Source organism: Cyrtonyx montezumae, unplaced genomic scaffold, assembly GCF_038088225.1.
Source record: "Cyrtonyx montezumae isolate F1298 unplaced genomic scaffold, pur_monq_1.0 scaffold_18, whole genome shotgun sequence".
In the NCBI taxonomy this organism is placed as follows: Eukaryota; Metazoa; Chordata; class Aves; order Galliformes; family Odontophoridae; genus Cyrtonyx; species Cyrtonyx montezumae.
This window is the reverse complement of record NW_027071914.1, coordinates 16508063-16525926: the sequence shown is the minus strand read 5'-3', so window position 1 is coordinate 16525926 and position 17864 is coordinate 16508063. Positions and strand designations below refer to the sequence as shown.

The window sequence follows — 17864 nt, the reverse complement described above, 5'->3', positions numbered from 1 at the left end:
GTCCCGCAGGATGAACTCAGTAATTCCCTCTGCGTGCACTTGTTTAGAAAGGAAGCCACCATTAACCCCCATCTATCTTCATCCACCCCACAGCCTGGCTGTGCGAGTGTGTCTGCAAAGCTGAGCCCTGAAACAGAACTACAACAAGCAGCTTACGTGAGACTGAGAAAAACCCACTGCTGCCACAGCCCACGGAGCCCCCATCCCCTGAACTGCCAGAGCCTGACGCTGGGAAGTGTCCTGGGCATGGAAAAGCTGGATGTAAAAAGGAGGAAAGGGATCCTGGAGTGGGGCAGGAGTCACACCTGCATCACAGCCTCCGTGCAGCCACCACCACATTCCTGCAGAAAGCCTGCAATGGGAACCAAGGAGCAGATGCAGTCGAGCACTGAAACTAAATTAAACACTGATCTACAGCAAACATTGCTACAGAAGTGACATTTATTAATGTTCTGCTATATTTACAGTTTTAACATAGTAAAACTCCGAAGTGGATTCCCACTCTGCAGAAAGCACGAAAGTGGACATTAAATCTACATGGATAATGCATCAGGGTCTCTGCAACACAGATTATGAATGCAAGAATCACAGGGATGTTCAGAATCGTCTCAAAAGTCCCAAGCCAAAGGAAAAAAAAAAAAGGCCTTTATTTAGCAAGATATTTTTATACAAAGTCACGACGTGACCTTTCATCTTTACACTACCAACGTGTACTGTGAGAATTCCTATTTAGTCCAAAAGTAGGTAGTAGGAAAGAAGAGGACGACACCGAGAATACCATAGGCTAGTAAAAAAATTAATACTTGTGCCACCTTCAAAATAACACTCTCTCCCAATGACCCCTCACCACCCCGTGCTGCAGAGCCCGACTCTCCCCCTCAGCGCTGCCATCAGCTTTGGGATCTCCCCCCGGGCACTCAGCGTCACCACACTGCACACGACGCAGAGCCCCGACCCGCCCGGATGCAGAACGAAACAAAGCAAGCCTGTCCCCTGCTGGCTACGGGGCACCATGCTACCCAAATGACTACAGATGCTAGATAAGGCTTCATTAGCACATCACAGACTCGACTGCAATAGCTCTTGCAAACATTAGCCACTAACGATGTAAGGGTTACAGAATTCCGCATTAATTAGTTATTAAAATTTTACACCTAGAAACAAATAGAAAGAAATGCCTCTCCTTTTTTTTTTTTTTTTTTCAACAGTACTTTATTTCTTTTAAAGCAGGTGATTATTTTTTCTTCTGTTTCAGTCTTGATTCATTTCCTGCAGGTGTCCTGTAACTTCTTGAGGGAGAATTCACTCGCGCAGGAAGACATTTGCCAGAAAACATCTGCTGGAGAAGGACATTGAATATTGAACCTGTAGTTAGATTGCTATTTTGGATAACAGAAGGATGTAGCTCACAAAGAGTGCAGGATATCGAGGCTTATAAGGGATCTCAGTACACAGCACCATGACTCTACAATGAGAATGACGGCTCACAATGCCCCGTGCATCGTGCCCTACAGCACAAAGCCAAACTTGGGAACCACCAGACAATGAAAACCCCAATCTTCTGTGGTTTCCTTTATAAGAAGTGTGGGTTAAAGATCTCCAGTGAAAGTGTTCAAGTTGTAATTTTCAGAAGGTGAGGCCCATTCACCTCAATATATCCAGAAGAGTGCTCTGTGGGAGCTCTCAGGTGTCCACAGAGAAATAAATAAACAAAAACACCACTCCTCCATCCTTCCAAGCAAGGAGTTAAGAAAGGGCTCCAAAATCCTTATTTCAAATTCCTGATCACAGAAACACAGAATAAAAAAAAAAACACAGGAGAGGTCTCTGAAACAAAAAGCCACATGGTTCCTGTAGTAAATGAAGAAGTAAAATAAAAAATATTCCATGAGAACAAACTACAGCTGACACAGCTGATGCTGAAATGCTGGCACTGCCTGAGCACACGACCAAGGGAAGTGATCCTTCTGTGACTCAGCAGGAATTTCAGAGGATATTACAAATGCTGGAGGTCAGCAGAGAAGTCCACTGCAAACCAGCAGCTTTGTTAAGCAGAACAGGAACACAAATAAACCGGCTGACCAACTATTTTTACACACTATCATCACTAGACAAAGCTGTAAAGCACTGCACAATGCTTGCTCCACGTGGCACGTTCCTGCTGCAGAACAGAAATTAAGCAGTCTTAAGCAATTTACAGCTTCTAATAAAAGGAAAGTGCACTTGGAAAATGAAGCCTTGGTTTCAAATTCTGAACAATGTAATGACCCCAGTTTAAAGCTGGGGTTTGTTTGGCCTCTTTATACCACTGTCCCAGCTGCAACTGCTTCAACCCTGTCTTGGGGAAATGCAATGTATTACAGTATTTCTAAAGGGAGCATCATGTTGCACCCACCATCTGGGAAGCAACCTACTCCAGCATTTCCTTCCCCTCAGGGAGGGACAGTTAATGCAAGGCCATTACCTGCTGTTGAGCAGGAAATTATGCTATAAGGGTTCAACTACTTAAACCTTTCTTTAAAGCCCCATTAGGAAGGGAGTAAAACGTTCAGCCTTGCAGAAAAGGCTTTCATGCATTCAGGCTTTTGGAAATCACTCAGGTAGGACAGTGTGCTCAGGTATGCAGGAGTGATATTCAAAGAGAAGTGATGTGCAAGAATTGAATTTCTTCATGAACTTGGCAGAAAACACCAAGAGCAGACAAAACTCAGACAAGTTGTTCTTCTTGGTACACAAGGCAGGCTGGCACTGTTTTCTAACCACATTTTGTGACCTTTGCTCATGTTTAGAACACTCCATGTGTTTCGGGCACGTTATTCATTCAGAAAGACATGCCCGTCAAACTGTGCACGGCACGCGGACAGAGATTGTGTTCATGCAATTCAAAGCTAATTAATTCAAGATTCTTCAACAGAAAAAGTCAGGAAGAAATGTCAAATATTCCTCTGCTCCCCACCAAGACAGCATGGATGCTGTCCCTCTGTAGAAGCAGGAGCTGTGTGGGATACCAACAAATAACTGTTCTCTGCTGCCTTGCATTCTGAAAAAACCGATGCAAAGTCACTGCATCAAGTTAAAAACGAAACAAGAAATTCACGAAAGCAGAAAGTTTACCTTTAGTAAATAAAGAGAACTCTGGTCCTGGGGAGAGTGGAAAAAGTATCAGGCATCTTCCTGACCTTTGCGTAATTAATAAATCCTCTGAGAAACAGCAGAAAACCTAGATGGAAGAAACACAGTTGTGAAGTTAATAAAGGTTTTGCTTCTGCAATTAGAGAAGGAGCAGAGCAAGACACAGCTAATAGTACAGAGCCACCTGAGGTGCTGGGATGCACAACAGCTGTCTGAACACAAGAACTTTCTTGTATCAGTGATGCCTCATCTTCCAATACTGTGCAGTCTCAAAATCAAAACTTTCCTTAGCCCAACACAAAACCTTTCACTCAAAATTAGGACTGGTGTTTAGATTAGATCTAGTCACTTCCAGTGGAGGAAAAAAAAAATAAGGAAAGATCAGAACTCACTCTTCCATTTAAGATGTAACAGATACAACATCAGTTACCATAAATGCAAACATTTTTTCTCTATTTTTTTCCTTCTGATTGACAAATGGAACATTACTAACCCAGAATTACAACAAAAAGACAGTGCTTATGTGCACCTCTAACACCCAGAATGCACGCAGAAAGAGCCATTTGAGGGTTACATTTCAGTTTTACATCTACACATACATATTTTAGTAGCCAGCATGCTGTGCTTACAAAAGCCCTTACTGCACTTTACAGAGTTCTGAATGTGCACACCTTCCTCCCTCCAGAACAAAACACTTACCTAGAACAAGGAACACCCACCAAAGCCAATACTGACCATCAAAGTAACCAGGAAAGTAGGTGGAGAACTGGGAAAAAAAGAGAAAAAAAACAACAAAACACAAGTTAGAGCACATGACAGTGTCTGTACTTAAATATATTTTCAAGCTGCCTGCATATCCAGTCTCTACTAAGGAAAATAAAGCAGAAAACTATGCTTCTCGTCACCTGCTGCCTGTGCCACATGCGTGTCACACCAGAGGGCACCAGCGAGCTGCTCCAGCCATGGCTGTGCCACTGCCCCCTCCTCCAGCAATAAAACAAACCTCACACATCCTCATTTCCAAATCCCCGTTTCTCTCTTCTCATTGGTTATGCTCACAGTAATCTCACCCATCCTCACAGACAACATTACATTTTCAAAGTAACACCTAAGGAACATCATACAAGTGAGACATCACCAAACTGACTGTAGGGCTTGCTTTGTCTGGATAATTATTTTATGCAGAACAAACCATGGTTACTGCTCAGCACACAAATGCATTCTGATCCAACAGAGTGGTGCTGCCTGAGAGATGTCCTTGAGTGTGCAATTTTTTAAATCTCCCTTATTATAATAATAATCCCATCATACGAACACATAAACAGGGCAGAATGACAACGAAGCTCTGTCCTCAGTGAGCATGAAGCTCAAAATCCAATTCAGCATAAAAAAAAAGCTAAATTTGCCACAAATAACATTTGTATAAGTAAAACAAAAATGAGCCAGGAAAAGAAAAACAGTACCAGTTTTTCTGCACTGCGCTTACCCTGACAATAAGGATCCACTTGATAAGAGACAAACCAAATCCAGAAATAGCCCCATACCGTCCTGCAGCTGAAGTAGTCAGACAGAAAGACAAGAAAAATCCAATCCAGTTGAAGAGGAATGCCACTAAGAAAGGAAGAAAAAAGCTAGATCAAGTCCTCTTTATATTCCAAGAAGGGAAAAGAAAAAGGCATAAAAACCTTAAAATTGGCACACACTGGGTTTTGGTTGTTTTTTGGGGTTTTTTTTTGGTGCCTTGTAAACCTAAGTGTGAAAATAACTCTGGCTATTTCAGGTTGCTGAGTTACAAAAGTTGGTTGCACCATGTACTTACTGAAGAAAGTTAGCATGAAAATGCCATCGTTTCCTATCCTCAGCTGGTCGCTGTCGTCATAGTCATCCCGTGTCACAAAGTCCTCCTCCTGCAAACCCAAGGCAAAGATAACAAGTGCTTTTAAGTCAGCCCAGTCCACAGAGCAAACCCACACCTGCACCTGCTGCTTCAGGACAGGGTCAGCAAAGCACACAGCCCTCAGGAAGCAGCGTGCAATACAGGGATACAAAATTACACTCAAAGAAAGCTCCTTTATGGGGAAACATCCCTAAATCTCAGAAGGCTACAAACTACAAGCAGAGAAAAATCCCAATTAAATCCTTAGCAGCATTTTTTATTTCTTTATCTTAAGATGGGCACATTCTTGTTCTCACTAAAATAATTCCCCTACTCATCAGAAAAATGGCACTTTTCATCTGAACAAGTAATTTGGCTTCCATAAAGAAGTATAAGGAACCATGGGCATTTAATGGTATTAGGGGTGGGGGACCAGGCTGAGAGGTTGTGTTGGCAAAAGGAATTTAAAATGAAAACAAATGTATTCCGACAGAGGGAATGGTTTTCTCATCCTTGAATCAGCTACACTGTCCTCTGGAAAAAGTCAAGTAAGCAGCAGGAGTATTGAGAGTAGATACATGAGATGGCTGAATAGTTAATTCTAAATCTCTTAAAAACAAAAAACAAAAAACAGTACACAGAGATGCAGTACACTGCCTCTGTCAGCTTGCCAAACTCATCTGGATAGCATTACTTCATAGCTGCCCAGAGGAACATTTAAAACCTCACACCTCAGAACTCTTGGGAGCGTATAATACCACTGCCCTAAAGGCTGAAAAACAAAAGGCAGGACACTTGATGAGCAGGACTTAAAAGAGAAACCCTGCACAGGAGATGTGAAGGACATTCTGGCAGCCAAGTGTACTCACTCTTCCAGGAACCAAGGGAATTGTGGCTTCAGCCTTGGTTCTCTCTGCCTCGTCGTAGCTAGGCAGTGTTGTGGCCACGTTGTAAGATGGAGGCTTTGGAAATCCTGACTCATCCTTGTAGTCAAAATAAGCTGCAAAGCAGAAGTTATATAGCAGGTAACCTGTCTGCTCCTCAGGAACTCCACATCGAGAACAAGAAACAGGATCCTTCCAGGCCTCCTGAAATGCTCAGCTCCTGTCTCCTCCCCACCCTTTTAGCCCCCTGCCATCCCAGAATAAAAAGTGAAAAACAAAAGAACAGCTTATCATACGAAGTAATACGCAGAGCACCACTTCAACAAGCCTGGCTCTGCTTATTCTTAAAGCAATGACACACACATCTCTCCTTCAATAAAACAGAAGCAGTCTCTTTTATGAAACCCAAGCAGTCTGAGAGAGACAAAAGAAGAATCACTGTGAGCCTCAGTCTGCTGACCAGCAGCTTTCCCAGAGAAAGACTCCTCACAGCTTCCTGATGCAGGCAATGGACTGGGACAAAAATCAAACCACATTTCTGAGCTCCCATCTCTTAGGAACACCAGGGAATCAGAACTAATAGGGCATCCTCACAATGAGCATGCTGAGGCAGGATACTTAGCAGTCAGCTTTAGAGACACAAACTCCAACTTGTAGCCAAAGCTGGCTGGCTGTGTGAGATACTGACTCGCATTTGACTCACACATCTTCTTTAAAGCTGACTATGGAAGTTCTGGAGGGGGAAAAATGAAAAGGTTTACCTAAGCCAAAGCACCAATCATTAAATAAAAAACCAACCACCCTGTTTTGCTCAAAGCTATTAGTGAGTTACACGACAGTATGATGATTCAGAAGGAGGATGAGCTCATGACCAAGTTCTTAGTTACTGAAAACTGCAGAAATCATGAATTCTTTAATCCCTTTTAAGCAACAAGTCCTTTTTGGAAGGAGTACGGTATCATTCAAATGCCAAATAATGAGAGGGAACCACAAGGCCTCACAGCACTTCGATTTTAACTGCCTTCAATCTACTCAGAACACTGCAATGTAACCGAACAGCACTTTATAGGATGACATCAGAAGAACGCAGCCAAAATGCACCTTCTAAACCACAAGAAACAATAGCATCTCTGGATCAATTCTCATCTTTTGTCGCCTTGGTGAGGATAACGCAATGCCATCTGTCAGTACGGAGAATAATTAAGGAGGTAAGGAAGAACAGCAGAGCAAACCCAGCTCTCCCCTTTCTGCTGCACCTACCTGTATTCTCTGCAGAAATGCTGCTGTAGGGTGGAGGGGCATCACTGACCACTGGAGCAGCCTCACCTGGCTCCTCTTCGTTCTGCAGCTGAACAGACAACACAAGAGAGGTTAACCAGGTGCCCCACGATCTGTGGGACTGCCCCATAGTTTTACCCACACGTGGCAGTCTCTTCTGGAAGAAGGCAGCTCTGTGGCACATTCGAGCAGTTGCTGGCTTTGTTCCGAAGTGCTCCCACATGATTTAAAAGCACATTAAAATGATTTCATACCGTCACACACCTGGACTTCAACCTAGTGCAACACACACCTCAGCAGTACCTCTCCATTTCCCTGGCACTTCCCAAGGATCCTCAGCTCACACTGTTTAAGAGCTGCAATTGCATCTTTTTTAGCTGAGGAAACAGCAGGAGATCTCAACAAAAGATTGCACTGCTGCCTCTGGTTTTGCAGCAGACCCGTGACATGTAAATTCGATTCTTGCCATTCCCCCTCACCTCCTCACACCGTATGACTTAAGAGAAGATAGTGTGTTCTGTGCAGCGTGCCTCCCACAGCTCGGGATGGACACCCCTGCAGCTCATCAGTGGTACAGCATCCCCCCATGAAGCAGGTACCCCACCTCCAGCTTTGATCAGAGAAGCTGACAAAGGAGAACCAGGCAGGTTCAAAGCAGAACACACCAGAACAGCTGCTACCTAATTTATTTTCTTGTTCCACTTCTCATCATCTCATCAGCAAAGAAATTAACTTTCCAAGCAGAAAGACAATTCATTTCACAAAAGCATGTTGGGACTGAGCCTTCACGGGGGGATGCCACGCTCCTCTGTAACCAGTGCTAAGCAACAGCACTCCTGCAGCTCCTCCTGGAGCATCTTCATCCATCCCTCCCTCTCACTGGTGCTAATGCACTCAAAGCCATTTGCTTTCTTCTCTTTGGAGAGACACTTCTGGCATCTTCTGAAGTTGGCACTCCAGTCCTTGCCAAGCATTTAATGCTCAGAGAGTTGGCAGTTCCGTTTTGCTTGTACAGCTCACCAGGAAAACAAAAAAACAGCTCACGTGTGTAAGGGAAGGCTTTGCACCTTCTATTTTTCCCATCAGATAGCTAATATCAAGGCTCAGACTACACCCACATCCTCAGGGAACAGTCAAAGCCCAAACCTTTTTAGTTAGGTGCAATTCATTGGATGCCTCCATCCCAACAACTGTGACATTCCAGTCCAACGAGCTGAAGAACATCCACTGCTTTCCCAGCCACCAAGTGGACAGCTGCACGCCTTGGCTGTCACACACTCACCTGCACATGCAACAGTTAACCAAGGGTCCAAGGGCCACCTCCCCACTGACTGCTGTGTCACCGCTCCCTAGGCCAAACAAGTCAGGAAGGTTTTGAACACGGCTGCTGTGGAAGGAGTTCAGCCCAGTAACAGTTAAATGGCTCGGGTGAGCCAGAGACAGGAAAGGCAGCTCCAGGGCTCAGCCAGGGGGAAATGCCAGTAGCACTGCCACCAGGGCTGGGATCCCCTCGCTACCCAGGCTGCACGCTCCCTCCTGTCCCTGCCCACCCAGGGGAGCAGGGCAGGGCTGAGTCCCAGGGGTCACACCAGTTGGTTCAGTCTCTCTCAGCTCTGTAATCTATGAATTTTCAGAAACTGTTCCACTATGCCCATTTTCAGTTTATCCATGAAAATCCAATACCTCCAAGCACGTTGCTCTCCTGCCTACACAGGTCCTGGTTGCTTAAAGGAGGAATGGCTGTGACGCTGGAGCTGCCCCGCAGGGATGAAAGCCCTAATGCTGCTGACCCTGCCTACCGGCACAGCCAGCAGCAAAGCACACATGGGACACTTCTGCAGGAGCTGAAACAAAGCAGACACAGACATCTGTACAGCATTTGTTCTTATAATTCTCACCACATTCTTTTCGATTAATAAAAAGCAATGTATATTCTAAGAATTATGTCACGTGGAAGAAGGCAAGCTGAATTTACTGCTGACTCCAAAGCACTACAATTCAAGTAACGACATAAAATATGTAGCTACTTTGTAAAATTGAGCTAGAGGCTCTGTAAGGTATGCAGTTATAGGAAACAGATTTCTCTTTTAATGGACAAGGTACACAAATGCCTTCCAGCCTTTTTAGTGATTCCAGGCATCTAAAATTCAACTAAGTGCTTATTAGCCAAACAGTGAGGGTTCATGTGACAGGAAGAATGAATCATCAGGTCTCACGTGGCACAACACAGCTCCCTTGCATTTTCCACCCAGGCCGAGGCAGGCACAGCACAGGGTGCTGCAGGGAACCTCCTCTGCACTGCTGTCTGAAGTCTTCAGATCCCAGAGGATCTGACTAAAGCTGGGTCTGACCACAGCCTGTTTTGCTGAGGCTGCCGGGTAGGCTTTCTTTGATTCTCGGAGAGCTGCTTTTAAAGCACCAATCTCCTATCTGCCGCATTAAAAGCAGGCAGTATTTACAGCAACGTATGCACTTACTCAAACAAGAGCTCGGCTGAGATTAATTTTTCCTCTGATGACTCAATGCCAGGAAGTTGTCTGATGGGACAGAGACATTTACTTCCCGACCAACAGCAGCCATTGGCAGTGCAGCTCCCAGCAGAGCACTGCTGCTGTGCCACTGTGCCAGGGCAGGCACACCACGTGCAGGAGCACACAGCACAGAGGCACTCGGCTTCTCAACCTATACAACGTTTTTAAATGTTTCCGTGCCATTATTTTCAATAGTCACATCCGTTTGTTCCCTCCTCCCAACTTGGTGCACTCAGCACCAGAACAGTGGAATAACCTTTGCAAACCAATACAAGCAATGTTAAATGCTAACTAGATCATCTTTAAGGGCCCTTCCAATCTAAGACACAAAAAAAGAACCCCAAACCTATGTCATTACTAAATTAGGGATTCAGCAAGTCAGCCTTCTCATCCCATTGCAACACCCCTGACTTTTCTGCTTTTGTATCTTCAGCCTTCAGGATGCAAATGAAAGCTTCTGCCCAGTCCAAAGATGCTTCTTCTTACTGAGCTACACCTCCCCTGATGCTGATTTGAAATCCTGACTTCTGCCCAATCCCGTTGTAGATTCCTCCACTTGATATCAGCGTAGTAATCAGCAGGAGCAACGATAAGCTATTATCCAAGTCAGCCCACACACATCAACCCTTGGCAGCCTCCTCCCTGATGAGCAGCTAACTGTTCTCTCCCCTCAGCTCTCGCAGTTCACGGAGCTGCAGGGGCAGCACGGAGCTCCTCCTCACACCTTACCACGAGGACAGAAGGCCCTTCCCTTACACTGCATATTTGGGCTGTGCAGCCATGCCCTGTGCCAAGCTGCATGGATTGAACACTGCTCAGCACAGCTGCTGCCCTCCAAAACCCCATCTCTGCAGCCACACAGTGCTGCTCCTCACCCACTCACCAGAGAAGCTGCGAAGCACACTCGCACTCCCCCACCTCTGCTCACCCAGGGCACTGTGCTGCTTTGCCCAGGCCACCAACAAGCACATCAGCCAGAGCACACCCCTGCTGGGACCATCCTTACATCGTGTGTTGGTGCACAAGAAGAGGGTTTCCATCTCAGGGAGCTGGAAGCACATTCACACACCTAACAAAGCACAAAGCCTTGCTGCAATATTTAGGAGCACATTAACGTTTCTTCTAGGCACTAGCACATCATAGAAGGAATTCAGCCCAAGACTCCAACACAGTCCTGACACCCGAGCTAACATTTGAAACAGACATCTGCCTGCAAAGCTGCATTCTGTCACTGCACGAGCTTTGCATGATACTGGACTGTCACTGCAGCGGTCTTTCCCAAGCCCTTTCACCTTTAGGGAACGAATTTATTTTAATTCTACAATTACATTTTCACACAGAATCACCAAACTTCCCACACCCACCTGAGAGGTACGGCTGCCTGCAGAAGCTGCTGCTGCAGAACAAAGCAGCGTGCACCTACCAAGAGCCAGCTGGGATGAGAGCTGCACTGCACGGCTGCACCCCAAATCCTGGCTCTCACCAGGTGCAGAGGAACACAGAGGTGCAAGAAAGCACTGTGGCTTATATCTATCAGCCCTTTCTGTTCCTACGTCAAAGGGCACCTCAGTTCTACTCATCTGAATGCACAAAGAAGATGAAAACAACCTGCTCGTTTTTCTTTTGTTTCCTTACCGTTCTTATCAATTGCAGGTATCTTCAGGCTGCACATCTGCAAGCAACCAGCAGCTCACCAAGGAAATGAATAGCCACTGATATCACTAATTCTATCTGCTACTGTTACAAGATACGGGACATTCTGCACACCCACTGCGACTGAAAAACTAAATACAAGCTCAATGTAAGCACAAAGAGGCAACTGAGGTCTCCTTCCCTATTTCACCTCAGCCTCCCCAGGCAGAACACAAGCACTGCAGCCCCCCACGGATTCCAAACGCACACTCCTATCTTAGGCAGCACATTTCTTCTGGAGTTTCACCAAAGAAAACCAAACAAATGGAAAATCCTTTCTTCTTTACATTTCCCATAGACACCTTCCATTACAAAACGGTTCATGACCCATGTAAGCCTTCAACAAGTGGAACTGGAAGAAACACCACTTAAAAAGGAATATGTATTATTTAACACACCCACCATTTTCTAGGTGGGTTTACATTACTCATATACATCACATATATCTTCAAATGCCTCCAGTAAAAAGCAGTTAACACAGTGTAAATAAACCTATTAAAAGCAGAGGTATCTTTTCCAGAACAGAGGCTACTTCCACTTCTAAGCACAAAACACAGCTTTGCCACTGAACTCACAGTGCGTGGGATACACTCTAGAGGCTTCAAGCCACCTAAACCCAGCAACATCCCAGCACAGCCCTCCCAAAGGCATGCCCAAGCTACAACAGCACCAGCCCCAGTCCTTGTGGGATATGGTGCTGCTATGGCAGACACTGCGTGCTGCAGCCTGCCCGGCTCCCCAGCACCTCCATCCCACCTCTCACAGCCTGCACCGAGGGACAGAACCAGCTGTCGTGCTGCTGCCCAGCTCCACACCCCTCCCCAATACAGCAGGGCACACATCCTTCCCTGGGTTTTGCCATAGCTTTGTCTGCATTTCCTCAATGTGTTTGGCCAGACCTCCACAGCATTCAGAAGCAAAATCGCAGGCTATTTTTTGTTAGATTACCTAATGCCTGAATAAAGCACGAGGGCTGAACGTTACAGAGAACTGGCTTCAGAAAATAAATCACGTGTCATAAGCACCCCTTTAACATCACACATACCCGAGGAACAGACAGGTGGCAGAACAGGCTGCTGGGGGATGCACAGCAATGCACCCACACAGGCCTACAAGGAAGAAACACGCGGGTTTTGAACTCAGCTGCTCATTTATTTCTGTTCTCGGTGCTCAGAGTTCCTTTTTCTGTCTCCTGAAAACACACACATTCAGGGGACCCCACCTCTCTCACTGCTCCCACACACACAGGTCCATGCACAAAACCTCCACAGGGACTGTGTTGAACTGCCAAGCAGACAGGGCAGCACATTCAGCTGCAGAGGAGCAGCCCAAGTACGGGTCAACCACCACTAACACACCACCCCCTCCCAAAAATCAAAGTTCCCACGATTTGTAATTTTCAGTTCTCCTTCACTGCTTCGTAGTCCAGTAGCTTAGAAGATTAAACGAGCTTAACAGTCCCTTCCACACACTGCCTATACTCTGAGATCCCACATTCAGCTCCAGCCTTCAGGCTGTCAATCCTTCACAAATACTCCACTGGCACAAATGACATTTCTCAGCTGGACATTTGTACTCAGTGAGATTCAATATCCAATAACCCTGACACGTTCACGTTGGAGAGGTTCCCCCACCTTCTCATCTCCCCTCCATCTAAACATCAGCTCTGCATCTCTGGTTTCACAGCACGCAGGGCTTTTCCAAGGTAACACAAGCATGAGGAACCAATAACGTGCTTCACAACAACATGAATATCAGAGTTCTGACAGAGGGCATGGGGGGAAAGAAAGCAACTTTCAAGCAGCCCGACAAAGTAATTCCATCTGTATGTTTCTCATTCTGCACTCAATTACAGCCGCCGCTCCCCGAGCCCTTGTCTGTAGCAGAATAAATCCTCTGAGGCACAGACTGCCTTCCTAATCTCTGCTGTACCACGCACAGTTGTGCTCTACAGTAATAACAGCGCCTGTTCCATGTGTGCCCCATGTGTGAGCAAGACCTGGTGAAATGACAGCTTTCCATGTTTCTCTTTAAGGGAATCAGCAGTGTTCTTATCAGTTGGGTCTGGAGTGTCACCGAGAACAAGGCAGGAGCATCCTTCAGTGTGTGCTGTCACATATCTTCGTGAGCTCAAGACGACAGGACACAAAACACACTTATAAGGAGGGCTGTCAGGGCTGACCCGTAAGCCATTAGCAAAGAGGCCTGGTTATCTGTACCCAACGTGGCTGAGCACAGCAGCAAAGAAAGAGATCTGTCTTCACGCATGAATACATTTGTGTTCCACAGGAAAAAAAGAAAATAAACGTCAAGTTTTAGTTAACTTTTACAAATCCAGCGTGTCAAACGTCCAGCTGCAAGGAGGAGCCCAGCGCTCTGTCCTAAGCTGCACCCGGCATTCCGAGGAGAGCTCACAGCCACCGAACTGCCACCGCACCAAAGCCGCAGCCCAGCGGGCTCTCCCAGCAGCACGGGCAGCAGACAGCGGTCCGCAGCTCGGGGGGATTTCTCTCCCCTCCTGTAAAAGCACTCAGGTCTCCGCTGGGCTCGCACGGCCCGCAGCTTCCCGGGGACTGCGATGGATTCCCGTCCTTCGGGAGCAGGGGAGGAAGAGCGAGCGCAGCCGGGAGCTCAGAGCACACACACACACACACAACCCGGCCCAGGGGGGATCTCAACCCGATCCAGAGCGCCCCGCACCGAGCAGACCAAACCAAATTAACGCTCGTTTCGCGACAACGCAAAACGAGTTTCTCTGCCGGGAAAAATCCGCGCGGAGTCCGCCGACCCAGGGCACAAGGACAGCATCCCGGCACAAGGACAGCATCCCGGCACAAGGACAGCATCCCGGCACAAGGTCACCGGGGAGGGGCGGGGCTCCGCCAGCAGCCCGGCCGTGCCCGCGCCTCGCCTCGATCCGACCCGCCGCGCCCCGCAGCCTCCATGGCCCGGCCCTGCCCGGCCCGGCCCGGCCCCGCGGCCTCCGTGCGGACCCCCCCACCCCCCCTCCCAGAGCGCCGTTGCGCAGCCGCTCCCGCGCGGCCTAAGGAGCCCCCGCGGCCCTCACCTGCTGGTAGCGGCCGCTGCTGGGCTCGGCGGCCGCCATGGCGCTGAGCAGAGCGGGCGGGCTCGGCGCTGCCCGGCCGCGTCCCGACGGGCGCTGCTGGAGGCGGAGGCCGCGCAGTCGGGGCCTCTTCGCTGCGGATCCGCTCCCGCCCTCCGCCCGTCACGCGCGGTCGCGCCCTCCTCCCGCCCCGCCCCGCCCCGCGCCGCCGGCAGCCGCAGGGCCCGGGACGGGCGGGCGGAGGGAGCGCGGGGCCCCGCCGGGTGGGATGCGGCCTGGAAAGTCATGGGACCCCCGCGCTGGAGATGGGGGCCGCCTTCGTAGCCCGCCGGCACCGGGCCGCTGCTGCCCTGCGCCTGCTCGCAGCATCGCGGAGCGTCGTGAGTGGGAAGGGACCGTGAGGATCGGAGAGTGGACCCCGTGGCTCCGCGCAGGGCCGCCCAAAGCCGAGCCCCTGCGGCTGACCTGAGCTCCGCAGGCCTGTGCCCTGTCCCAGGGCTGTACCATCCTCTCTGTTAACCCACAGAATCACAGAGTCGTAGGGGTTGGAAGGGACCTCAAGAGATCATCGAGTCCAACCCCCCTGCCAAAGCAGGTTCCCTACACCAGGTCGCACAGGTAGGGTCCACCCGCATCGGTTCTCAATACAGTGCCACCCCAGATGCTCCCAGCACAGACACGCGTGGCACTGCAGCCAAAGCAAACCCGCAGTGCTGGCCAGCTGCTCAGGAGGTGCCCCGAAATCCCGAATATCCACATCAAGCAGATGCTGCTGCAGACCCAAAGCCTCCTCCCAGAGTGAGCACTTCTCAGAAATCACGCTGGGTTATACACTTGTTTATTCTGAAATGTTTTGCATTTAATGTTACGTGGGTTGAGGGATTTTCCAGCTTGTATAACCCTCATTCCGTGCTTGTGCACTTCATCTGCAGTTGGACTTGTGCTAAACCACCCTCATCAGTCCCTAAGGCTGATAAGACTTAAATATATCTGCTTTAGGATGAGGAGGGCTGAATCAGCCCTGCTGGGACTCAGAGCTTCAAATTCAGAGTAAGAGTTTAAATCTGAGGACACAGTCCTGAACTGCAAACTCAGTCATAAATGCGTGGTTACAGGCCTGTGCTCAGCACCATGCTCCAGCTGGGATTTGTTTGTATTCCTTGCTGGAGATAGTTCACTGAAGGCCTAAAAAGATGGATAAACATCACTGTTCTCCTGTGAAGGGACAGGCAGGAATGGTGAAGGATTTTAGCCAAGAACAACCTCCAAAAGAGACTCCTGAGGAATGCTGTAGGCACAAGCAGAATGCAAGTTTCTTGCAAGAAAAATACTTTCGAAGGAGTTGGGCTGAGAGCTGAAGGCGCTGTCACACTGTTGGTTTCCCCTTTCCACAAGATGCAGTCTGCACTGAGAATCCCCTCTGCTGTAAGAAGCTGTCCTGATGACGCGTGCGGATTTGCTGTTGAGGTAGGATTATATCCCTAAGTATAGCTACAGCCACAGGGGTAATTAGCTGCACACTGATTGACTTGGACATCTGAAAGACTAAAACCAGACACAACCTGTGCATACCCTCAGAAAAGATGCTGGACTGTATCCCAAAGAGACGGCGAAGGCGTTTGTGCTGCAGTCATTAGCTGGAGGCCTAATGAGGCCAACCAGCCTGAGCAAGCCTGACACGGGGAGCTAATGGCAACTTCTTCCAGCTTCTTGCTGTGTACTTGTTCTATTTTACGAGGGAGAGCAGCTAAGATGATGCTGTGGTTACAGTGCATGACTGGTTCTGCTTTCATTTCCCGCGTGGTTTTAGGCAAATCACTTTCATGCCTCTGCATTTTCTACATCTTCCTCCAGTACAAAATGTCTTTTCTCCCAAGAGATGCTCTGAAGCTTTTCAGTGACTTCCGTGTGGGATAAGCTGTGAAAGTACTTGAAAGTGATTGAAGCTGTTGGAGGGCTGCAGTGTGCTGAGTCTCCTGAAACCCTTACGCTCTGCAAGCATTACTTTAATTAATTTTAGTTAATGACCAAACAACAGAGAGGGCACTTTTAATCTACACTTCGTAACAAACATTGAACTCTAAAAACTAAATGATAATGCTTAAGGGAGCGGGGCAGGAAGGGGCTTTTAAAGGACACGTTTAAACAAGGAATAGGCAGGACATTTAAACTAGCTCTTCCTGCTGATCTTAGAGCAAGAAATGATTCACCTATGAAAAAATCAAATCAAATGTTTGCATGAGCTAATGGGTCAAGCAGCACCTCTGAATCTCTCCACTTTAATAGCTTAATCATCTGCAAGCAGGCTGCAACTGGCAGGCTGAGAAAAAATGATGGCCAAGTGTGTGCTCACTGGTTCACTGGGATTTGGGCACTGGTGGGAGGAGCTGGGCAGTGAGCAGGGCTGGTGGGAAACAGCAGCTCCCTGCAGGTCCATCCACCCTGGGGTCCAGTTTCCCCTTTCCTCATAAGCAGGAGAAGGCAGGTGGGATGTGCAGGAGCAGGAAATGCTGGCAGATGGTGTGCATTTAAGAGATGCTTTAATTATGGGAATTGGAGAGAGGGCCCTTTATGCACATAAATTTTTAATTGTTGCTTTTTTTAGACGAAAAAAAAATGCAGTGCTCAAAAGCATCTCCTGGTAGCAAAAGCTCTAGTTGCTGTGAACTGCTGACTCTTAATTATTTCAAGGCAGAGAAAAAGAAAATGCTGTGCTTGTCAGAACCCCCTGGTTTAGCTTCAGCTCCTTCTGCAGGGAAGTGTCTGTTTCCTTCCATCTGCTGCTTTTGCTGGGGAGGAAAATGAACTTGTTCAGACACCGGGAAGTTCTTCAACATTTCAACAGCTAGCTGAGAATGCAGAAACGGCAACATGCATAAGTAATCATACCCCAAAATATCCCGCATCGCACTCACACGTACATCGCAGCCCCGGAGCCGTCCCCCAGCAGCAGCAGGCTGCTCCCAGCACACGGACCCGCGGGACGTGGGCAGGACGGGGCAGCTGTGGCAGCAGATGCCCGTGCCTGTTTCTCTCGCACCGTTGCAGTTTTTTCCTCCCATTTATTTCGTCTCTGTGGCCTTAAACTATGCCTGAGCTCAACCGCAGCCATCCGAGGCCCCTCACACCCAAACACAAAGCAAGCCAGCAGCTCAGCACTCACACGAGGCCGCCAGCAGCGCTCAGCCTCGCCAGGACATTCAAAGGATTAAAATAAGGAGCTGCGCCAAAAAGCAATAGCCGGCTGCGCTCCCACGAAGAAATTCATTAACGCCTGCAGAACCGGGGCCTCTCTCCACCACGACCACGGCCACGGCCACGGCCTCCACCGCAGGATCCGACCCCATCCCCACCTCCGTGCGGGGTCAGCCCGGCCCGGAGCTCCCCGCCCACCGCGGGGCGGAGCG

The 17864-nt window shown here is 48.3% G+C and overlaps 1 protein-coding gene across 1 annotated transcript; it reads right to left on the bottom strand.

The window, feature by feature from the left end:
* Positions 1-423: 423 nt before the first annotated feature.
* NDFIP1 (Nedd4 family interacting protein 1) lies at positions 424-14605 on the bottom strand. The gene is made up of 9 exons (XM_065734913.1): positions 14461-14605; positions 7153-7240; positions 5878-6008; positions 4952-5039; positions 4619-4743; positions 3832-3898; positions 3115-3220; positions 943-1336; positions 424-842 (listed from the first exon to the last, which is right to left on the bottom strand). Exons 1-7 carry the CDS (start codon positions 14497-14499, stop codon positions 3117-3119), a joined length of 642 nt encoding a protein of 213 aa, XP_065590985.1. The 5' UTR covers positions 14500-14605; the 3' UTR covers positions 424-842; positions 943-1336; positions 3115-3116.
* Positions 14606-17864: the final 3259 nt, after the last annotated feature.